At 28.2% G+C, this 26155-nt stretch overlaps 1 protein-coding gene across 2 annotated transcripts; it reads right to left on the reverse strand.

The window, feature by feature from the left end:
- Nucleotides 1-25427, reverse strand: LOC129960647 (lactosylceramide 4-alpha-galactosyltransferase-like). 2 transcript variants are annotated; one of them, XM_056074196.1, is made up of 6 exons: nt 25143-25427; nt 24419-24572; nt 19709-19825; nt 10809-10889; nt 7539-7831; nt 1-4885 (listed from the first exon to the last, which is right to left on the reverse strand). In XM_056074196.1, exons 3-6 carry the CDS (start codon nt 19803-19805, stop codon nt 4322-4324), a joined length of 1035 nt encoding a protein of 344 aa, XP_055930171.1. In that variant the 5' UTR covers nt 19806-19825; nt 24419-24572; nt 25143-25427; the 3' UTR covers nt 1-4321. The 2 variants fall into 2 exon arrangements, with proteins under 2 accessions (XP_055930171.1, XP_055930170.1); XM_056074195.1 differs by lacking the exon at nt 24419-24572.
- Nucleotides 25428-26155: the final 728 nt, after the last annotated feature.

The raw sequence follows: 26155 nt of genomic DNA on the forward strand, positions 1-26155 counted from the left end.
ATTTTAAAATAACACTATCACGTATCTTAGTAGAGGAAAATGAGTTTGACTTACTGCTACCGTGAATAAGATTAATATTTGAATTTTAATTACAAAATTTTGCATAAATAATTTAATAAATTCAACAAAAAAATTAACAAACTTCTCATTTAAATTATGAAAATAAAAAAAACCCTCAGTAAATTATTACAGAATGCACTTTCATATACATTGTAAACAAGTAGAAATAACTAAAGCGTCATTATCAGTAACATTCCCTTACTTTTAACAAGATATTTTAGAAAAATAAATTTAAGATTTCACTATTAATCATTTTCAAAGCAAGATAAACAAAAGTATTGAATAATACTAGAATCTGGCACTTATCTGTATTGATATAAAAAGCTGTATTTTTGTACGCATTTAAAAAATACTTTGTGTTTATAAACAGATAGGATCAGGGAGGGTAATTGGGAACAATGACTACAGTACGCATTAGTGAGCGAAAAACATGCACCTTCCTTAAGGCACTTTAGAGGAAGACAACACTTTTCTCCTTTTTCAGTGTGATTTCTTGTTTTAGTTTCAGTGTTTTTGTTTCGTAATCAAAGTTCCGAGTCCTCTCATGTTTCATAAAATTCAGTCATTTCAATTTTTATAAAGGTCTATTTCCAATCAAAATTGGGGATTAAATAATTATAACTTACTCCAAACTGTAAGCATATTGAATAATTATGGTTGTGCATATGTGCGATATTGCACGAAATAAAATATGTTTTAATGGGAAACAATTTTTAAAAAATCAGCAGTGTGGGATAGTTGGAATAGGCAATAAAATAAATTCTGAGGCAAGAAGCAGTACTTGATTATTATTTCAAACATAATGTCTTCAAATCAGTCCGTTATTTTGATCAGAAGCCCAAACGGTATTCGTTCCCAATTACTTTATAGTCTGACATAATTAAGATCATAAAAACGGTAATTAGGAGCATCGCTGTAACTTAAACTGCTTAATTAATAAATTAACTTGAATTAAAAAAGAGATTACTTAATGACACCACCAGAATATGATTATACATTCGCATAAATTACAGGCCTATTTCCGATCTGATATTACCATTTCAAATTAAAGAAAATGGCAAAGTTTGAAAAATTCGTTCCCAATTATCCTAACCAATCCTACTATTTTAATACGGCAAAATAGTAGAACTGGAAAGATTCATGATACACACTTACACTGAAAATACTTTCTATTCTAATCACTTACAGACAATACATGCAATATATAAAATTACACTATATTCTTAAACTATTCTTCACTAGCTTTGTAATAACAATTAAAAACAGAGGCGGCGGCAGAAGTTTGCCGACGGGGAGGTAAGATAAATCAGACAAGGGGCTAAGCACAATCTCTCTAATTTGGTTTCAAAATAACTCCTAGTAGTTCATTGTACATTTAATTAAAGAAAATTACGTATTATTCCGCTTTTTTAAAAAATTTAGATATTGATCTTTTGTGCGGAGAATCTTCGGACTTAACGTCATCGCCATCCATCATATTGAGTTTTTAGTGAACCGACCAAAAATTATCGGTAAAATGCGACATCTTATTCACCTATCACCTTGTTGGTTATATTGCCAAAAGAGGCACCGCTTAAACTTTATTTGGATATTTCGATTGTTTACAGTATATTAATATTAAATTATCATATTCGTTAAATACCCAGCTCTCCACAACCTCCTGAAGTGGTGAAAACATTTGCTAATGAAACTCTCACACCGACGGGGGGGGGGGCTAACTGCCCCTCTACTAACGCCGCCTTTAATTAAAAAACAGTCTAAAATAAAAAATTTAATCCTAAAATACTAAAAATAAATTCACTTACAGTGTAAAAAATAAAAGCATCATAAAATAATAACAGTAATAAATGCTTTGATAAATCAACAAATACATCATAAAATAATAACAGTAATAAATGCTTTGATAAATCACCAAACACATCATTCGGCATTTATAAATGCCTCATTAAATCTAAATAAATGCTTCAGGGAATAAAAATAGATGCCTCATTTAGCTTTCAATCTACTCTAAAGATGGTTTTATATCACATCATGAACCAAAAGTAGGAACAAAGACGGATTTAGCTTCATATCACAAATATAATACTATAGAACTCCTATATATTAGTTTCTAAATGTAATTATGCTACTATTCAATAGCTAAAGATTTGAAACTAGATATAAAAATTACACATATATTTGAATGAATGGCCCTCAATATATACATAAATCTACAAGGATTTTTATCAATATAGAAAGCATTCTACTATGACATTTAAAATTTCAGAATGTTTTAGATAATCACATACTCAGGGATAAGCTTCTTGGGCAATTGCTTAAAAATACATTATCCTAGTCACAATTAGATATGTACAAAGCAGCGCTCTCTTCTGGATTTTCTTGGACAGCTATGCTCTAAAAATTTAAATTTTGAGATTGTAAAATCAAACATTTAGTAAAATAAAACAGATAAAAATAAAAGTTCAAACTATTCGCCCAGCACATTGTGAGTGGAAAAACTACCCAAAGTTTTAACAAAGCGCAAAATTCATTTTTATGAAAGATACAGCACAAAAATGAGTAAGAGCTTTATTCATAGTTTATCGAACCGTTATCAAAAAGCTCAGAAAGTAATCCACAACAATCAGATTTGATTTTAAAATGGTACCTACTCTAATTTTGTGTATGAATTTAAAAGGCACTCTATATATGACTCTATAAGGTATTCTACAAAAATACCTCAAAGGCACTCTATATAAACACCAAAAAGGCACTCTATATAAACACCAAAAAGGCACTCTATATAAACACCAAAAAGGCACTCGAACAAACACCTCAAAGGCACTCTAGATTTACAAATGCAGAAATTGTAGATCATCAGACAATTCAAAAACTTATATCGTATAAATTTCTACTCAAATGATAAAATAGCAGTTATAAGATATATTCTAGGATAGAACAATAAGTTCTCATCCGAAATTTTGTAATAAATCACGATGATGATTCACAAACATATTTTAAATCAAATTTTTTGCAATGTCAAAATCAAAGTTTAAAAAAAAATACTCTTTGATGTAATGAACTGGATTATTTATTTTAAAAGTGGTGTAAGCTTTTTTTTAAAAATGAAACATTACATAATTTGTAATTAATTAACTGTAAATTTCTTATTTATAACTAGTTTATATTTATTATCTTTAAAGAAATGATAATGTTTTGCTGAATATAAAATTGATCAATAAAAGAAATTGAATTGCGATTGATTATGAAAGTGGTTAAGTCCATTTTCCATAGGAATTCCATTTTCATTTCTATAGGAACTAAAGGAAAAGTTACCAAACTTTATGACTTTAGATATGAACTTCTTTCAGAACAAATAAACGTTTAAGAAGAGAGGAAAAAAATCACAATTATGAACGAATAGGGAATGTATCTTAATCTCATCTATCCTAAATGCGAAACATTACATATATGATTAGCATACAATAAAATTTAATCAACAACTATTCAAATGGAATTTTCCCTGTACAGCTAAAATAAAGGGAAAATGGTCAGAATGGATATTCAAAGTGCATAGATGGAATGCTTAAAAATATATTGAAATATTTGTTCTTATTAGCATAGAAAGGATAAGAATTGTTGCAAAGAAATATATACACATTTGTATGCTATTGAATTCGCATGCATCAATAAAAAAATTAACTTTTTCTAGAGAAATTTGTAAAAGTAAAGATTTCAAAAGTTGATAAATTTTCGGTGAAAACATGCAATAAAAAGTAATCAGATCAAGAATATTGACAAAGAAGACAATGAAACTAATTTTTCTGACCACTAAATGGCAAGTGGAGCAAGATAATTTAATAAGATTTAAATATTTGACTAATCATCAAAAGCTTCTTTATGATGCATTTGTTATATTCAGGGAAACAATCAAAAACAAAAACTATTGAAAAGAACTGCTAGAACCAAAAAATATTGAAAAGAATTGTTGGATCATTTTAAAAACAGTTATTTTCAAGAAATTCTGCTTTGTTTCGAACAATATGCTTCAAATCCTTATGCCTTTTTATTTTGGAGATTTCTTATTTGAGATTTCTTATATCAGAGATTCATAAAGCATTCTTTAAAATTAAAAAATATATAAGTATATAAAATAAAAGATTCAGACAACACACATTAAAATAGGTTTTACTAACCTTAATAGCAAATTAATTGGAAACAGCACAAGTAAATAAAAAATAAAAATACTAAAAAAAAAAAAAAAGTAAAATAGTAAATAAAATTACTTAGCATATCCAACTAACACAATGTGTTTATAAACTAAAGGACAATGCTGTGCCATAGCTAATTCATACAAACTGTTTAACCCTACCTTCATTTTCGAAATTTTACTAAATTTGTTCCATACATGTATCAAGTAGCTTTTATCAAACAACAATGAAATATTGAGATTAGTTGTAGGAATAAAATAATCTTGCCATTTATCATACGGTATAGGAAAAGCTGCTGCCGGTTGCAGAATATCTACATTACAATCGGCACCAGATATCTTACCAATGTTATCCATATCACAGTAAGCTTTAATATTTCGAGTAATAGTGCCAGGACCATTTGCAACAAAATTTGAGGAGTCATATTTTTGTACAAAATCATACATACACCTTTTCATTAACTCATGTCCTTTTTGAAAGATTAATATTCCAGAAGCAACTCTTTCCCAGTTTTCTGTGATGGCTATATTTCTCAGATGTTCCATGGAGCGTAAACAAACAATATCCATATCCAGATACATGCCACCATATTTCCAGATTAAAAAGAACCTTAACGCATCGCTCAAATGACTAGCCTGAAATATGTAAAGTAATGAATAACAATATTTCAGGTATCTTGGAAAAGTATATTTATTTCATTACATATTCATATTTTCATGCATTGAAACGAATAAAGTAACTTAGTATGTTTATAATAACTTATATCTTGCATTTGTACATACTGAAAATGATCCCCCCCCCATTATCAGTATATGTCATATGCATTTCCATTTTATTTTTTTTTTCTGAAGTGCAATACTATTATTTTAAAGTATGGTTTCAGTTTAAAGAGCATACTTCTAAAAGTATTTTATGATTATCGCAGTCAATATTCCAAGTTAACGTTAAAAAAAGAAAGGAATGAATATTGAAAACATTTCTATTCTTCCAAGATTCATGTTTTACAAAACAGAAGAGTAACAAAGTTTCTTTTTAATCGCAGAGTTTATAAAACAACGGTTTAAAAATTAAATTCATAGTCTTACATTAATCAGAATATAATAATAAAAATAATTAGTGAAATACATGATCAAGTCGAGAGTTTCGAATAATAAAACCTTATGCTTCGATTTCTTATATTCAAAACATTTCTTTTCATTATAAATTCATTAATCTTTTATGTATGATTTATCAAAATCAAATGATTTGATAAAAAATTTTCAAACAAGATGGATGCTAAGGAATCTTAGTAACATGTGCGTGCTTTACACTCATCATTGTCCTAGACAATAGTCCAGCTAATTGAAAAAAAATCGTGAGATTTTCAAAAAAATGCTTGTTCATTTAATTGCTCATTTTATAAAAATATTTTGCTTACATTTTTTGGTGAAATATTCTGTTCATTTATCTAGCGGGATTAATTTTTCAGAAAAATATAGGGGTGGTCAGAGTAATATGACAATGTTAAAAGTAGAAATTTTGTAATTAAGTCAGTTTTTGAGGTAAATCATTTTTCCTTGCTTATATTATTAAAATGACCTTTTCTTGTAAAGAACCTAGTTAAATAAATTTTTATTTTAATGTAATGAATATTATTTTGATATTTTAAAAAAAATAATGCAAGAATGTAATAACTGCTCTGATATTTGGATAAAACAATTTCGATTTAAGGTAAGATGACAGTCTTAATAAAAGTTGAATACTTTTTATCAGAAGATATATGATAGTACATTAATAAATTAAACATTGTTAAATACGTTTTGAAATAGTATGCAATGAAAAGGCTATTGCGTTTTATACTATAGCTCATAGTAAATCAATACAACTCAAAATCGATGCTTTTTTTACTATCAAAAACTGAACATAAATATTCCTCCAAAGTTTGAGCATCTCTTGCACCGTTATGTGCAGCTTTGGCAACATTCTATTCTAGTTTCCTAATTTAGGGATAAAATAGATGTCACAGCAAGCAGGAACCGCACTATACTTTATTCTTGCAAAAACTGGACTCATATAGTATCAAGTTGGAAATTTCAGCTTATATCATAAGGGTCAGGAAATAAATAACACTTTCTTAGAAACAATTCCTTTTCTTTTTTTTCATCCCACCCTTCTTGATTGTACAGTTTTAAATGTTCTTGTTGTGCCTTATAGGTTTCCTTTGGAACAAGTATAACTTCCAAAGATGAGATTGTAAAATATTATCTGTAAATTGGTTTGGTTGTTAATAGTGAGTATGTTTACTAAAATAAAATACTTAATATTCTTTAAATCTCTGCTGCTGTATAATTAATAATCACAAGTGCTTTCAAATTTTGTTGCTAATTTTAAAAGAGACAATATTCTGATGTCATCTTGAGAAACTCCTTTGGATTCATCACAAATGATACTGTTAAAACATGATGAAGTGATATATATATATATATTACACTTCACCCCTTTTACATACTATGGTTAAACCAGTTATTACAGAGTCGTAGGAAAATTGATGATTTTCATCAATTGCTGCTTAGTGATTTTGCAGCATGAAGAACTTTCAGATTACTACATAGTATCACATCAAATATCTGATGGTCACAATTCACATACATAAAGGAAACATTAAGAGTTAATGTTTAGAAAAGGATAACTTTGTTAGTTTTAGCTCTTGATGCAATGGAATAATAACAGAGGGTTGTATAACTTTTTGTCGTCAAGTACAAAAATTTTTTAGTTCTTTTACAAAGGATAAAATTTAGATAATTCAATGGTCAAAATTTGAGGGCAGTTCTCAGAATGTTAAAGTTTGTGTATTCAAATAACTTGAGCAAAGTATACAAATGGTCAGGAACTTCATAATTGCTTGAATACATTTTTGAAAAGATTGAGAAAAACCTAAACCAGGAATAAGTTAACTATTTACGGTTAGTGAACTTATGACCACAGATGGGTTTTACATTTAATATCTTTTTTCACGAAAAATGAATTAATTAATGATGGATTAATTTAATATTAACAAAGTGTTTTGTTCAGTTTAGCAAATTGAAAAATGTTCTAATTCGGCACTTTCACAATAATTTGCTTAAACGATATTACAAATTGCATATTGGTGATTTATACAATTTTATCTGCGTCGCATCTAAAAATTTAAGATGATTTAATTAAATCATTTTAAAATTTTAAAACTAAATTAGAGACTTTTTTACTAATTTGTCAAAGTGCTTTTTTTTTCTATATAAATTATATTGCAATAACAAGAGACCATTTTACCTGCCATTTGCTTTTCTTCCATTTCTCAGAGACAAACCACTTCCATACAGGACTTCCACATACAAGATCTTCAATAGTAATATGCACTAAGTGTACATTAGTTAGTGTACTAATGATTTTTATATAAGAATCACTAAAATCAATAGCTTTTATTGGTGTCATCAGAACATAGACTTGGAAAGACGGATTATGATGAGCAGTAGATTCTATAGCACACGCTTGTCTGGGGGTCAAAACATTAGAAAATGATGTTTCCACAAAAAAGATGGATTCGTTAACACAATAATAATCACCTAAAACAAAAACAACATATACGCTCTTTTTCTCCTTTTAAAGCATACATAATGTACAAAAATACAGACTGGTCATAATTAAAATATTTCTTCGCAGAGTACGGCTAAGGAAAAAAAAAAAAAAAAAAAAGTTAGCCCTACGAATAGTGAGACTTTATGGTATGCACTTTAGAACAAAGGCACGATTTGAAAAAAGAAAATAATAATAATACCAAAATTTTACTGCAGAACTCTTTATCTAATATGCATTAATTATAATGATATTTCATTGTTAATGACAATTGTTACCATTTGTTGCTCTTCTATGCCTCTTAATATCTGTAATTATTTTGCTTCGTTAGATGAAATTATTATATGACGCTTGTATTATGTTTATACTAAGGGTTGTTTTTCTATCTCCGATAGAAAATGCAGATAACGCACATATCGAATAATAATGATTAGTTGATCAATGGATGTATTATATCATGTTGAATAGTATATATATGTATGTATATTTTCAGAGCTTCCAAGACTAATCTTTCTTTACTCATAATTTGTATTAAATTATTAATATCTGTTTTACCGAGATATGTAACGAGTTAATTATGACCATTACTTTTAGCCTTTCTTAATTATAAACATTTAATTTTTTTAACATAAGCTTACATTGCTCCATCAAAACATGAGTTGCCATAATAGAGCCATCTTTTGCCCTCAAAGAATTTCTCTAATTCAGAATGAATGCCGATTCATTTCCGTAACTTTAAAAAGGAAACATTGCTTACTCAATTCTCTTACTTTAGACAATAGCTCATTGCTTCAATATCCTTTTTTCTGTTCAAGCATTGACGCTATAAAAATTATCAAATGTGCCCTCATTAATTATAACGAGAAATTTAAACATGTATTACAATCGATTCGATTATAGCTAAGAGTAGCAAATTTACCTATAATCACTAACGACCCATACAAAGAGAGGTGAATAACAAATATCGACAAGTTCAGCAATTATATAATATAAGCATTTATTTTCTTCGATATACGTTGCCATTTTTTTCGGGTGCCAGTGAAAAACCGAGTCATTCAAAAGTTTCCTCACATGCAAACAAGCATCACATGGTAGATAATCAAGAGGTCAAAATGTATAGTAAAAAACTATATAAGTTTTGCTCATAATAGATACAAAGATTCCATAGTGGTAGATATTTCTTTTGTAGACTCATTAACTTCATGTGTTTCAGCAACCAAATTATTTAAACTTGAAGAAGAATTTGATTCCCTGTTACCAGTTGAAGCAATATCTTCAGATGTTGCAACATCAAGTACAGATAACAGAGCAGTAGTCAGAAGTATTGGATCTGATTTATTAGTAAAAGTTGTATTCATTTTGTATCTATATTCACAGTAATTCTTCCCCATTCATGCAAATCATATGCCACTGCATCAATGAAAAATGCCTTTTTTTTTCTGACTACTTGGGACTAATATAGAAGACTTTTGTGGTGTAAAATCTGTAATTGACCTGTAACACTTGGCTGATTCCTGATTTTCTGTTTTCTTGATACAATTTGTGTTTTAGTGATGCAGATACATAATTTCTCATTTTCATGGTGAGGAAAAAATATAAGATTCTGAAAGTGAAAACTAGAATAAAGTAAGATTCATAGGAGTAAGATTTCTGAAAGTGAAAACTAAGAAATGAATGAAAAATAAGAAAATATCTAACAACAGAAATTCATAATTTGAGTTTCCGCTAAAAGATAAGATCCAACAGAAGTCATTCATTAATTCAAAAAATGATTACAAGCAATCCCACTCATGTTTTATGCAGAAATGAGCTTATCATAGCAGGAAATACTTATGGGATACTAATATAAATGTACCAAGTAGCAAAATTACATTTTAATCTCTCGTATAGCACGCACAGTCAACACAAGGGCTCATGATGTCACAGTAAGCCATGAACAATAAGTAAGCTGAAAACATAGCTAATTAGCCACTGTAACTATACACATCAATTTCACATAGCCCATTCATTGTAGAAAATTACAAATAGCACAATCATTTGACCATAAAGTGAATTATTTTTCGATTTTTTCCAATTCGTAAAACACAATAAGAAAAATATTTTATTATAAATGTTGATTTTTTACCTCCTCAATAAATAGTAATTTTACAGAATAAGGACATACAGTCATGGTAGTTTTAATTAGATAATATTATATTAGATATTAAGGTTAAAAAGAGGAAATAATTTTAGCATTGCTTATTTTACAAATTAATGGCAAGATAAAAAGTTCGAAGGGGTATAAAGTAAGGACCTCATCTGCCTAAGTTTGAAAATTTAATTCTTATTCAAAGAATGTAGATAAGAAACTTTAAATAAAGGTATTCCAAGATATCAACAATTGGTAATCCCTCATCACATGATAAAGCAATATGTTGAATTTCCTCTAAGTACCTACACAAATGCATTTATGAACATTTAGTCAAGTCTACAAAATCTATTCAGGGATTTTGCAGATTTGATAAAATATATACTTTGAATTTTGTATATTCGACGAAGAAGAATTCATTGCGCAGTTTTTGAATCTTAAAGGCAAAGATCTCTGAATTGAGCAGATTAGCTGAACATCAACACATTATACAAATGACAAACAGAAACAAGGGCATCAACTAATGAATGGTTATCATGCGCAAGAAAGTGTCACACATTAGAAATGATTTCACGCCAAGAAACAAATATTAAAACAAAACATGTGAGAAAAAACGTCAGTTGTTGAAATAGAATACGAATGAAGTAAACATAGATTCCAGGAAAAGTCATCTTAAGCAAACACCGTTATTAAACAGCAGAATGGGACTAATGCATAATTAGGAAAAGAGCCTAAAACTCTCCTTAATATTTCTGAATTAGTTTTCGTTTAAAATATTTCAAAAATACACAGAAGCTGTGAAAACAACTAATAACTATATTTCATACAATGCTACTTACCCAAAGCACCCTTCAGAAGATTACCATCTCGGCAAGCATAATCAACAATTTTGCAAGACTTTTTGTTTGAAGCCTTTTTACCTAGATGAAAATATATCCATTATATACAAAGTAGTTGAATGAATACTTTCTGAAAGAATAAAATAATTAAAATTAAATGAGATTATTATGGAACATAATGTAAAATTTAATTTAGAACCCAGCAGAAAATTAATATTAAAATGGATTTTTTATTGATGTTTACAAAATGTAAAATGCCGCATGGTACATCAGAATATAATTTATATATTTTTAGAATAAAAAAAAAAAAAAAAAAATCTGAAGGTTTAGGAGTCATAAACTTTCGGAAGAATTTAGAAATAAGGCGCTTGTGGGCAAATAATTACAATATATAATTCATGGCAGCACCTTGTAATATATACAAAATTTATATGCGCTTCATTAAAAAGCAAATATGTAGCAGTTGCATCACTCTATATTCTCTTTTGGATACTAGATGACGATGTGTTTGTTTAGTGTGAAATGTGATTATTATAGAAATGCTCCCGAAAACATACGTCCTGTTGCTTCCACTGCATGGATCATAAAAATCTACATTCCACCACAAATATATAATTAAAAGGTACTTCCATTCAAATAATGTGTTTAAAAGAAATGAAGATGAAATGTAGTAATACTAAGAGATCAAATTTCTTTCAGATCTCTTATCTTCAAAAGATTTTCGAATATGCAGAAATATCTTAGATTATTTACTAAGGCTCGAGGTAAATGATATCAGAGACAAACTTAAGCCACCCGTGATGAAAATGATATCCATGAATTAAGCATACCTATTCACCAGGACCACATTCAAGATTGTCTAAATTTTATCATCATACATGTATAGCTATTTACAAGAAAACATCCCATGAGTGATCCACTGTGCATATAATTTTGGATCAAAGAAATGAAGACATCAAAAACTTATGGGAATTGTTTAATTATTAAACTATGATTTAAATAATTTTGGAAAGTTTCTGAGATTAAAACAGCATTAAAAAACATAATCGGTTTCTGAAATGATTTACTACTTTAATTTAAGATTAATAGAAAACTAATAACAAAGCATATGAAAATGATAATCTTCGACTTTCAGCACCTAGAAAGCTGCTTTTTCAATACATAAATTGAATTTCAACTACCATTAATTTTTAATAATGATCGCAAAAGTCTTCGAAAATAAACAGAAGCTGAAAAAGCAGCAGAATCAATTCTAAGATAATATGTGATAAGCAAATGTATTATTATTAAATAAAATTAAAAAAAAATATTAAATACAATATATCCTAGGGTAGCAGATGGGAAACAACAAAGAAAGACAATGCAAAAGTTAATGAAAGACTGCAACTTAATTCATTTCTAAGCAATCTTATTGTATGTTTTATAAAACAATTAAGTCTATTTTATAATGCAACAGAGTATATTCAACCAATTTATATGTAAATGCACAGAATTTAAACTGTGGTGTATTTGACAGCATATTTTCAGCACAGGCGCAATAGTTGCCTCTCACTCGTGAAAAATATGATGTCAAGCATAGAACAGCGCATGCTAATGGTGAAAAACGGTAAATATTTAAATAGTGTGCCGTGATAATCCACCTTTCTTTCTTAAAACCGAAAACTGTCTTTCAAACGGACATATCAGAATTAAACCTGCAAAGACAGAAGGAAAGACATAGAAAATTTACTACTTAAAGGAGAAAAAAAAAAAAAGAATTTATTTTGCCGGAATCTTTAGAAAGACCCCTTAAAATAGTATTTTAAGAACTGCCAATAAACCATGAGAGAGAAGAATTCGCAAAAAAGCTAAAATGACTGAGTTTCTAAGAAGTTAGGTTTGTGCAGAAGATAAATTACATAGAAATATTTATATCAAATTTTCCTGGAGGAAGTAAAGAAGATTGAAAATTTAAACAATATATATATAACATACAATACTTAAACTATCTGAGAATATAAGTAGAATCACGTCCAAGAGGAAATAAAATAACCATGTGCTTTCATTGCCCTGGAATTGTTTCACAGCGCTCGGAATTGCAAATGGCATCCGCGCAGTATTAAGTGAAAACAGACAACACCCCCATAGGTTCCTAAGAAATTAAGAAACTATTCCTGGGCCATTATGCATTAACTGCAATGAAAAAGTACATCTTGCTTCATCTTGAGGGAGTTTAAAGATATTTCTGTAATTAATAACAATCTACCATCTAAGAGATGTGCCTCTAACACATAGAATCATCAGATAATTGAAGAAAAGTTACCATATCATTGAAGTAACCAAAAAATTAGAATTCTTCAATTTACCAGACATAGGAAAATTGAAAAAAACTCTCGAAGAACTAAAAAAATTGAAAAATGTCCAAGGAGTTCTTTGGCCTTCTATTAGTTGCAAAAAGAACAAATAATAAAGAGAAAACATTCTCATCACTCTTCCACATCAACTCGTTATTTTAGCTCCAACTGTTCATGTCAGTCTACATTCTGCCAAGTAGTTTGACTAGAGGTAGATCTTCTGAATCGGGTACTCCAGTAATTCTTCCGAATCTCGACCCACCCTTCAACGGAGGAGTCATCATGAAGGTGATTGTAATATATTGGTCAAGGCCAACCAAATAAGAGAGAAGCGTATCAAAATAATACTTTTATTTACAATATTATATCTATACAAAGAACAACTTTTTCTCATCAAGGTTAATATTATTTACAAAAATCAAATGACAGTTCAATGACGAAATAGTTCCTCGATCAAATCGGAGAATAAGTCACCAAAAAGCCGCTAACAGACTGTTAGCTCTAAACGGCTATTCCAGGGAAGTTTCATAAATCCACCGACCTTTATCAGGTGGGCCTAACACAAAAGCACGAATCACAAGGAGCTTCTCAAACAATCAGAAACAACTTTTCCGCACTCCGAAGTCTCTCTCCGAACCCTCCTTTCGAAGACCCTTCTTCTATCTTTTTCTGAAAAAAAAAAAAAAAAAGCATTTTAAATTCATCAGATCTCCACCACCAGTTTCTCATTGATGAACTTGAGTTCTTCATGATACAATAGCTGCTCAGCAACGCTTCCTCATTGGTGAAAACCCGATCGAGGGCGTATCTGTTAAGGAACCATCTTTGTGGCCGACAGCCTCTTGAGCATATGTCAATTACAAGCAATTTGCAGCTCACGCCGGCTGAAGTGCACTTGGGTTTGACAATTCAAGACAATGGTTGCTGGTGATCGATCGGTTCTTGAAGACTTGATGAGTCTCTTCGTAAAGGGAAAAAAAGGTTTCGCATTTCGATATTTTGACGTTCGTCTCCCTTGAACATATGATGGTTCTGTTTGAAACGACGAGATCCACGTCTGGTTTCCTGTATCTGGATATAGTAACAACTGACCAGACATAATGACTCTCCTAGTGAAAAGATCTACATCTAGAGATGTACTTATTTATGGGAGGGAAAGCAGATGTTACAACTGGTTTGGATGTCCTTAACCATGTGAGGGAAAATGGGAGACGTTACAAGATACAATTCAAAGCATATACTAAAAGCAATAACTTCTTTAGTTTTTCAAAATTAGTGGAAGAATTTTCAGAGTCGAGTATTCCGTCAGCATTTCAATTGCGATTTTTTACCTTTCTTTCTATGCTCATGTAATATTTTATTTGCTGTTGATTATTATGAGGAAAATTTATTTTTACTATGAGGAATCTCCATTACTATGATCCAAGTACGTAATAAACTAAAGTAGTGATCCTATGGCCTTTCGAGTTATGCATTCGGCAATTTTTTGACGAATTGTGTGTTTAAAACAATCCAGTAATTATGAATGAGATTTCGGTAGTTATTTTTTTTTTATTGCCACTGACCCTGTATCATGATTTAAGACGATCAAGCCAACTTTCGAATTGGCGGTTTTCAAACCGATTACTGATGCCAGAACCAAATACAATTACTGCGTTTCCTATTTGTCATCAATAGTGCGAGACATCATCTTATCTTCGAGGAGCACTGATCTCAACTCAAAATCGAAAGAGGAGGAACTGTGATAGGAAATTAGAATATTAGCTATTTACTTGCCGGTGAGCAGCGAGGAAAGCAATAAATCGCTTGATTAACAACACTCATAATCGCACTACGAGGTCGATTCACTTCTTTTTAGAACTGAACCTCCAAACGAGAAATCGATACTGGCTAGTATTCAAGCACTACAAACAGATACAACAAATTTCATATTTAATATACCCTAAATGGATATAAACATTATAATTACTGTCATAAATTTAATGTTTTTCCATGATTGAAACGATTTGATATTCGCATAAATAAATTGTTCGTGCTCGGTTCGAGTGAGAATTCCGCTGCTGCCAAAGACTGCCCAGTTTTTTTAAACAGATATATGATTTATTTTTATGTCCTTTTAAAAATAAAAGTGATATTTTATATAACTTGTCTTTGATAAATTTCCCTTCGTAGATTTTTAAAAACATCTTGAGTGATACATAGAAATTCATCCAAATGGGGATAATTTTTTAAAAAAAATGTATAAGAGAAAATCTAAATGTTGCCATAAGGTATACATCAATGACTTTTATACATCACCAGTAATATTGTTGGCAGTGTGGTAAATAAACAGTTTCATTTTTTAATTGTAATATTAATTCCATTTTCAGTGTAATGTGAATTTCTCCTTCAAAATTATAATGTTCGCATTAAAATTATTCTTTAAAACTAATTCTTTTTCTTTTTTTCAACAAACAATTTTTCCTTGAAAATTCTTTTAATTGTAATGCAAATAAATAGATTGCTACGTTAACATAATTTTTTTTTGTTGCTAAAAACTGCTTGAGGCTACATAAAAGAGAAATGAAATCATTGGTTTTGTAGACTCGAAAATATAATAACTCATTAATTTGCTATAAAGTTATTTCAAGAAAATGAATAAAAATGAAATTTCTAAAAATAAAGGAAGATGAATCGATACAAAAGGGTTGTAAATCACCTTTTGACTGTCAGTCATTTATATTCCAGTGCATAATGTCTACATATTATTTTCTTTGGAATTGTATTTTATTTTTGCAGAGAAAGTTTCAATAAGAGAAACGCACATAGAGTATATTAAAAAAAAATCATAAAACCTCATTAATTACAAAATATTTATTAGAAAATAAAAGTATCCTTAAATTACCATTTTTGAATGTTAAAATAAATGTTATATTTAAAAAAAAATTCTAGTGTAAATTTCTTAGCCACGTTTCATAGAAAATTTTTAACAAATTGGCATCGTGGGCACAGCTAAATGCGGTGTTTGTGACTCTCAAAACTAAAAAAGTTTTTAGGAGTTAAGAAAAAGTTAACTCTAAAGATAATATTGTTTTGCTAAAATAAATAATAATTATATAAACACTAATAATTTCATATTTAAAAATAAATCTATAATTTTAAAATACTGTTGAACAAAATCCTGAAAGGTTTTAAAGATCGTAATTTGTAAAAGTCTCATCCAACCTTTGTGTATTTTAGCTTTTAACCATCATCCATTTTTAAAAATTAAATTTAAAATAAACTTTATATACATAAAAATTGTATTTTTCAAAATACAATTTTAAGAATACAAGAAGTCTACAAAATAGGTATAAAATCGGTTATGTTTAGCTTGTTCCATTCATTAGAGCTTCTTTCTAGCTGTATAAAAGAAACAAATTGATTTTTTTACGATGATCAATGAAATCCATGTATAAAAGTATATATCCTTATAAAAAGTATATATTTTGTATGAAAATTTATTTTACACTATAACATTTTTTTAACTTATTTTCAAAATATGTAAAATAAAAAAAAAAGAGTATATTACTTTTACGGTACATTATGTGGAAAATAAATAACATCGAAAAGAAAATATGCATTTAAAAAAAGTTTTATTAGTATCGCATGGCATCTCATTTTAAACATCAAATAAGGCTTTGTTATTAAAAACTGCAGAAATGAATTTCAAGTTTCATCGCCACCGATATTTTTACCTCGTATATTGGAAAATAAAATGCATTGTTTTCTTAGAGGTTAAAAGTTGATATAACAACGATATTTCTCAAATCATTGCAACAGCACGTCATCGGAGAAACCAGTCTAATTCCATTTAAATACGATGTTAATGTAAAATATAAAAGACTGCAATAGGTAGGTATATTGTAAGTGGAAAAGACATAAAATGAGTCATGGATTTCCATCAATCCAAAACCACAAAGAAACAATTCCCCGATAACTGACATTATGTGTCCGAAAGTTAAAAAAGTCTGGCCCGATACCTTACATTCCTGCATAAGGGTAGGAAACGTCAGAAACAGACTTTCAGCCTCAGTGAAGCTATTGACCCATCCCCTTAATTGAGGACAGAAAGGAAAAGGGGAGAAATCTATGAATGGGTTAAAAAGTGAACGGACCGGGTATTCTTTGAGTTACAATATCATTGTAATCATTCAAAGCCGCAAATCACTGAAACTGGCGTTACTCACAGGAAAAGTGTTTGTAAGTGTGAAGTCACTACTTAATGGTATTGGTAGCTTCTTGTCTGTTCTGATATCAGTGACTTGGCATAAGGATAATTTTTAATTGTCTGTGAAATGACTTTCCATTGGCGTTCCTTATAGGCAACATCTATTGACAGAATATAGAACTAAAGTAAAATCTTTAAAGAAATAATTTTTTATTTGCTTTTTTTATAGAAAATACTTAATTTAAATACATAAATTAAATAAATGGTTTCGAATAAAATTAAAAATTAAGCTTAAATAGATGAATTAAGTCAATTATACTTTACTTAAATAAATTAATTAAGTATTGATTACAAGTAACAAATTTTATTATTAATCAAAATTAATAAATTTTAATTAAAAGTATGACTGAAAAGCAATTATTTGGAATAAATATTTAAAAATAACGATAGCAAAAATGTTTGTTATTCAAAAATTCGTGGATTATGCATCTCTAATTTTTAGTGCACGTAGCTGCTGCTTTAGTACAGTGATACATCTCAAAGTACGATGCAATAATTTCTCACCTTTTCAGCATTTCGCTGAAAGATTGTTACTCTGTTGAATCTATTATTTCCTTCTCTCCTGACCAAATCTCCTTTGCAGAGTTATACTGTGAAAAATAATGTAGTTCTATAAGTTCTTAGATAGTTATTCTGGTTATCTGGTCCGATATCTATCCGATCTTCTGGTTATATTCTCCCAACAATTGATCGATGTTGTTGCTATTTATCTTTACTCCCATAATCTTGGCCAGAGACACCATATCGTCGATTAAGGCCCCACAGATACTTGCTCAAAACTCTGAGAGTCCCGTTTGACAAAGCTATCCGGCTAAAATTTTTTCCATGTAAATATGAGGGTTCTTTTCAAACAAACGGTCAACACAGACTGATATAGACTATTCCAGCTTGTGGCGTCACGTTGTCTCCTCGCCACTCGTTCGGGGCAATCGTTAAACGAGTGATTTTTTTCCACTTTGATTTTTTCATTATGCGAGGTACTCGCTAAGCAAAGTTTGATTCTTAAAATTAAAGGGTTTTTTTTTTTTTTTCTTGCTCGCTTTAAATTTTCTACATTATTTGTTGGCAATCAGAACCATTCTAATCAGCGGGTATGATTATTATTATTTTTTTTATGTATTCAAGACATGTTTTTACGATGTTTTGTTTTTGTCCTTGGCCCTTTGTAACAATCACAGAAGTATTTCCCTTAAAATTTCTCAGATGATATAATCTACAAAGGAAGAAAAACATAAGTCGTTTTCTTAAATACTGCTTGGGCTCAAATGTTCAAATACTGCTTGGGCTCAACACAAGTTGCAACATTATACACACACAGCTACACATGGTTCACTTGAATTCTTTATTTTAAATCTTGCCATTGCTAACAACTTTAATTAAGAAAGGGTATCTGTTCTCCCACAAATATTAGATACGGTTTCTCAGAACTGCCTAACATATGCTCAACTAAAGTTGTTTTTAAAAAAGCTTATTAAAGAATGTAATGCTTATGTCCTTTCAAGCATTCTTGTAAAGCTGGACTTGATAAAACACAATGTGTGAAATTGGACTATAAGAACTATTCAGAAGGATGTGCTTATAATGTTATTTCATGAATATAATATAATCGTAATTTTTTGGGAAGATGGAAGATTGAATAACTGAGTTCTGATGTATGAGACCATAAATTACTTTTGCAAAGTAGAATTATTCTTGCTTTCATTTGAAAAATGTTATGTTTCTATAGCACTTGCAAAATACAATATACAGAGTTGGCCTAGGTAAAGGATATTATGATTAGTACAGTAAAAGTTTCATTTCCATTTTCAATTTTATTTCAAAGTTGCAAGCATAAGTTTTTCAAGTCCTTGATCTATAAATTTAGTTTAATTAAATTAAAATCAATATCAAAGTTGAGGTTATACAAGAGCTACTTTGAGACAGACATCAGATTTAAGTCAGGTGAGAACATTCAATCCTCTGTCCAAATTCCATGCTACACTAACCCTAATTTATATGAAAAAAAAAAAAAAATGTGACATAAGAGAATAACGATGGTATATCATTCATGAAAAAAAGTATAATGTTGATAACTTTGCTTAGAAATTTTTTTATGAAATAATTTAATTCCAGACAAATGGTAAGGAATTTTTTATATAAAGGAAAATCCTGAAAAATGAAATAAAAGTTTTTGATAAAATTTTTAGTAAATTAGTATAAAGCAGAAAATATTTCAGTCATGCCTTTAAAAAATAAAAACATGATACAAGATAAATCAGGTACTTCAAAGCTAAAATCATTAATTATTTTAGAATGATAAAATAACAAAAATTACAAACCTGAATCAGGACTGTATATAAAGAAAAAACAAACAAAAATAATGAAAACCCCTAAGAGTTTTCGAATTGCTTTCCAAGGAATTGCTTTTGTCATCATTCAGAAAATAATTATCAGTTCTGCAAAAAATAAATAAATAAATAAATATAGAATAAAACAATAAGATAAAAAATATTAACAAAGATTATTAAAATATTATTAAATTATATATATATGGTTTGCAATATTTTAATATTACATAAAATCAACAAAAAATTATGGATTTATCAGAGAAATCTTGCACAAATACATAATTTCAGCAAGATTTGTCACAATTCATTATTTATACAGCTTATAAGAATCAAGTAGGCAGATTTCTTGTTTTTTTTTTCATTAATCTCTCCATTTTTTTCCCCCTTTTTGAAATAGATATTGAAGTTGATAGCAATATAAATTAATTGACCTTAAAACTTTAATACTACTTCAGAGTTTAAAGTTTTAAAGCTTTTTATTTACCTAATTAGTGATTTACTTTATTCTAGCCTTTTCAATGCATTTTGAATAAAATATGATAAATTAAATTGGTTTTGCTCAAGTTACATTAAAAATAATTTCATAATTAATATTCAAATACATGGATCAGCATTTTTAACAATGTAATTTAATCCCAATTGAGCAAAGATTTTATAACAATAATAACAGTGCAATAATTTTATGATTTAGAAAACTCTGTTATCTAATTGCACCTAAATAATTTAAAAACTCTTTTGATTGAACAAGAAATAACACAGGACAAGATGGAAGAGTTAAAGGTTAATTTTTGATTAAATCTGATGGTTTAAATATAAATACTATAAAAATTTTCAGCATTCAGTTGTATTATCCTTTAGATAAAAGATAATTGAACAAAGAAAGTCTTACAAGAAGAAAATCTGGCAAAGAAAAAAAAATGTGTGTTTTATATATATATATATATATATATATATATATATATATATATATATATATATATATATATATATATACATTCCAGTCAATCTTTCCCCCACCAAGCACTATTAGATGGCTAATATTATAGCCAATGACTAGAAATAATTAAATAAAAGAACAGTAGTAAAGAAATTTATATAAAATATATACTACAAAATAAATGTAAGATGCAATTGGTGATGTTATATATGAGATTCAAATGATCTTATAATAAAGTAGTATGAAATTAATTTATGTGAAACAGACAATAATTAATAAGTTTAATACCTTGAAGCATTTGAATGAATTTAAAAATCAGAGGACTATTGTAGGTAAACACCAATGATTGAATTTTATTACATTTATTTTAATCATCAGAATTTTTTTCTCATTATTAAAGTCACTGCTTTTCAAAACCGCCAGCATCATCACCAAAGGGGCTTTACAAACCTTAAAAATGATACTAGACTAAAATGATTCAGTTGCATTTAAATGAACTGCATATAATCATAGTTATGGTAAAAAAAACCAAATTAAATGATACAAGGAAAGAGTTACTATATTATTATGTCCTGAATATAATCCTATATTTAAAAAAATTAAATGATATATGGGAAGAGTTACAAGATGCATTATTATGCCCTGAATATAATTCTAATCTATTTAAAAGTAAAGATATATTTCAAAAGAATTTAAACACTCATATTCTGTGTACTAGAAGTCTATACTTAAAACTAAAATTGTTTAATTTAATATAGTATACACGAATGAAAGTTCATTTACAGTATGAATGGTTTTCATGCAAACTCTGAAAACAAATGGCGAAATTGTATGAGATTATTATTTCACACTGAATTACCATGGATATGAAAAGGGAAAGACTTTTAATAATGGTATGTTTTATTGGACATTTTACATCTTTTTTTACAGTATTAAAATTTTCAGTAGAGTTTCCACATAAACAGAAAAATCCTTAATTAATTTTAAAAATCATCCATTATGTGAAATAAATAGCATATTTAAAGTTGAGGATCATTTTTTACATCTTGTATCGAAAGGTGGAAGCATAAATAAAGTCTGTTTATTGTTAATTCTTTAATTTTAGCTATATAAAGCATTGAACACTTAAACAAATAAATCCATTTACTTTGTTTATATAAGTGCTTCTATAATCATTGAAAAAAAATAATAAAGATGTTAAATTATTATTACAGTTGTTTGTCAATCAATTATTCACTGAAGACATTAGCAATAATTTCTTGTTTAGTTGAAATATAATAATAATGGAAAATAATACAAATATTTCATAATGAAAGGGTCGTTTTGTTCATTCTCATTAAGAAAGACACTATTACTCTCTTTTAAAATAAATAATTCATTAGGATCACTTTTTCAGAAATAACTAGTTATGTTCTCCATGCAAAGATTTTAAAGAGTAATTGGTAATCCCAATATTTTATATTTGAGTAAACTTTATAAATAACAACTTGTTTTTCAAATATATTTTTATTCAAATGCACAAATATAAATGCAGGATACCAAATTTAAAAAAACAATTTTCAAACATATATATTTAAATATTAATTTAACTCATAAACTTAACATCTATTTAAATTATATAATCAAAATAGGCATACACTAATGATTGACAGAGACAAAAATAGTATTTTTTTTTTATTTCATTATTTGAAACTGAGTCATTCTTCTGCATTTACTCGCAATAAATGATGAAAATTTGCAATTTTTCTCATTTATTGCTATATTATATAAAAATGTACAATATTAAATTATATGAAATTAAAATTAATTACAGATTATCTAATAAAATATTATAAATATACAGTTATTTAAATTAAAATTATTAGAAACACAAATCTTATTTTTACTTTATAAGTAATGACATGCTTCACTTAATAACTCATGCAGAATATGCACATTTTAGAGTATAATGAGTCACAGTTAGTAATATCAAATTAAGTAAAAATATTATATATATTATTTTAAATGTTCGCATATTAGTTAACAAAAAATAATGTATAGATTTCATGATGAAAAAGAATTCATTTTTTTTTTTTTTTTTTATGGAAAACAACTGATATTCTCTACAATTTTTTTAAAAAAATTAACCCAATAAGGCCATTTTAAGTTCTTTCATAAATAGTTACTTAAATTCCTAAGTATAAAATTAAAAATTATCATGAAAGCTCTACATCATATGTTTAAGCATGCTTTTTATCAATTGCTAAATTGTTTTTCCAACTATTTTTTACATTCAGTACAAAAATATCAGTATGATGTGGCAAATCTCTTAAACAAAACTTTTCTTCCATACATTTAAATACATATTTAATTCATTAGCTTATATAAAAACAAATACTTTTATTAAAATGTATAAAAAATACAAATAAGAAAGGCAGCAGAAATCTATGTATGGATATATACATTGGTATTTCATTTAATAATTTGAAATCTTGCTCTTCATTTTCAGTAATTTATGGGAATTGCTACAACTTTTTTGCAACAATATCATATTTAAAAAAATCCAATATTTAATTAAGTGAAATATTAAATCTAGTTAAAATATATAAATTTACAATGTAATTATTAATAATTTAATTTTTCAATACACATCTACAAATTAAAAATGATAATCCAACCCTTTGCATAAAAAAATATTTACATTCATTAAATTAACCCAGTGTTAAATAGGAGAAAGCTCTCAGATCACTTTGATCGTGTTCCTTCTTGAAAATTACTGCCATTTGTTTTGAGCCCTTTTAGCTATCTTTACAAGCCTTAAAAAAAATGGGGGTTAATAACCTAACATCAGTTGCATACTCCTAAGTACCTGAAAACACAATTGTGACCTGTTTAAGCCTTAAGTTGCAGTTATTTATTTTTTTTCACTTTCTTCATTATTATTGTATACTGTATTATAAACTGTCATTTCTTGTATTATTAGAATATTCATTTAAAATGAGTAAAACCGATACTAGTATCCTGAAATATATACATAAAATGCTAGAAATAATGTCATTATATAACATGACCAAGGGAGGAATAAATTCTGTAGATAAAATATACATATTCTACAATGTTGAAACAGCATTTAAAAGATAGCCAAGGTGATTTTTTTAACCAATACCAAACACCACCAGAAAGAACAGCCATGTTCAATTTACTGGTAATAAAAAGCAAATAAAAAGATGCTGAGTATTCTTTTATAAGTAAACTAATTTAAAATCTAAACTAGAACATTAGATTACTATTTTTCATCACTTTAAAATGTTTATTACATGAAATTAATTCTTTGTTTAAATGAGAATACACTACAGTAAAGGCATGCTGATCCTGCCAAAGCATCAAGAAAAGAGGACTTACAAATTTCACAGGCCAGTTCTCTTTTCCCTTTTATGTCTGCAATGCTTATTTATGCTTAAAACAAAGTAATACAAAATTGATTGCTACAATTCATTCATTTGCAAAATTGATGAATCAGAGTATGAACTTCTTTAAAATTATATTCTTAATTTTTATTCTTTAATATTCGATACTTATATATAAGCTTAATTATATATAATGTCAATCCTACTACTTTGTGATTATTTTAACAATCTGTTATAAATCTGAAATTTCAATAATATAAATAATAAAAATTTCAATAATTCAATAATAAAAATATAGAAATGAAAAGCTTCTAGTGTGATGGTTAATTCATAGCCCCTTCCCCTGATGTGTATAATAAAGCTCTAGGATCGAGTTACTTCCAGTTCATGATGAGACACATCTCCTACAGGAAGAGTTATAGCATGGCTGGTACCTAGTGATTAGAACTCAGCCCTTGTTACCTCCTCTTTGCTGTTGCAACAACTTTAATTCAATTAAATGCCAGGTCTTCCTTTAGCAAGGCAAGGGTAACTGCAATATGGTTATTTATAAATTTTTTACAAGATTATTATAATATAAATGACAAATATAAAAATATTATAGATGCTTAGTTACAAAAACTTTGTGGGTAAAAAATTGAATATGTGATGTGAGAAATTTCTGCACCTTGTAGGAGACATGAACTAGTTGCACCTCACAAAGGGTTAAAACTGATGCAGAATAGGAATATTTTCTAACCAAAGGAGTCATAGCTGGGGGCATCTGTTTGAAAAGCAAACATCTTAATTTTATTTTCCAAATAATTTTATATTCTGCATATTCTTTAATATTATATATATATATATATATATATTGATATAACACTAATAAAAAGTTAGTAATGATCATACTGTATAGAGATATTGTTGCTATTTTTTTCCTTCAACAATAGTTTTGGTGCCAATTCTTCTCATTAATTATTATAAATCTTATATTAGGAACTTATTTAAAAAGAGGAAGTAAAAATTCATTTCTACCAATCCAATATCATAATGAGAACAACTGGCATGTCATGTAACAAAAATATATAATTCTAAAATGGTAAGTAAAAAAAAAAATTACCAAAATATTTTGGATTGGTCTGACTGTTTGAAGCTTTCTTTAAAAAAAAAAAAAAATCATATTGTAATTATTGGGCAGCCTCAAAAGAAAATAATAGACTATGTCAAAAGAAAGTAATTGATGAAATAATTATGCAACTTATAAAGGAAAGAATAATTAAAAAATAATTTAGCTCTGCTGTTTTCCAACACTCCAGCAAAATTATACATGCTTGTTGCCATGGAAACCAAAATTGTTTTATAAAATCCACGCTGATGCCATTTTTTTTTTTTTTTTTTTTTTTTTTGCAAACAGGCAGCGCGATTATATATTTTCCATCACTCCATTTGCAGTCAATCATCCGCATTTTTCGACGGATGTATGACGATGAAAATTATAGTTTTGGAATCGGTTTGGATGTCACCTGATATACATTGACCGATCACATGTAATTGATGGAAGTGTGACGGAAGTATTTGTATCCTTAATTTAAGTTAAATTTTTTAGCAACATGGATTTTTTTGTTTCATATGTAGTAGAATTATATCTCGGGAACTTTAAATTTTCCTCTCTTGCGACCTCTTTTCGGATTAAAAGAATTTCGTGACAAATTTTCATCACAAATACTCGCACCACACGAAATTGAATTCAAAATTTTAAAAAAATTAAAAATACTAATCAGTAACAAATAAAAGAAAATTCAATAATTTAAAAAAAAATTTAATGACATATTTTGATTCAGTGTGATTTTTTCAGATACTTAAGGAATACGGGGGCAAGTAAATATTCATGCCTCCATTTGGGGTCAGAACCCACGCTTTAAAGGTGGGTTCACACGAGGCTTTTTATTGCGCGCAATCGTTGTCTCGCTACTATTGTCCCTCTATTGTCCCCGTGTGAACAGTTGAGACAACGTTGATGGGACAATGGCTAATAGTTGTCCCGACGGGACAACCATTTGCCATTGTCCCGTTGCAGTCACGTGATTTTCCTGAAGTAGGCGTGACCTTCTATTGCGGGCAATAATAAGCCTC

Source organism: Argiope bruennichi, chromosome X2 (genome assembly GCF_947563725.1).
Source record: "Argiope bruennichi chromosome X2, qqArgBrue1.1, whole genome shotgun sequence".
NCBI lineage: Eukaryota > Metazoa > Arthropoda > Arachnida > Araneae > Araneidae > Argiope > Argiope bruennichi.

Coding starts and splice junctions, on each gene's coding strand:
- LOC129960647 (XM_056074195.1), bottom strand. CDS start 19,805: ATGATGACAAAAGCAATTCCTTGGAAAGCAATTCGAAAACTCTTAGGG. Junction 7,832..10,808: donor TCTTCTGAAGGGTGCTTTGG/GTAAGTAGCATT, acceptor TTTTTGTTTTAG/GTGATTATTATTGTGTTAAC. Junction 4,886..7,538: donor GGAAGAAAAGCAAATGGCAG/GTAAAATGGTCT, acceptor TACATATTTCAG/GCTAGTCATTTGAGCGATGC.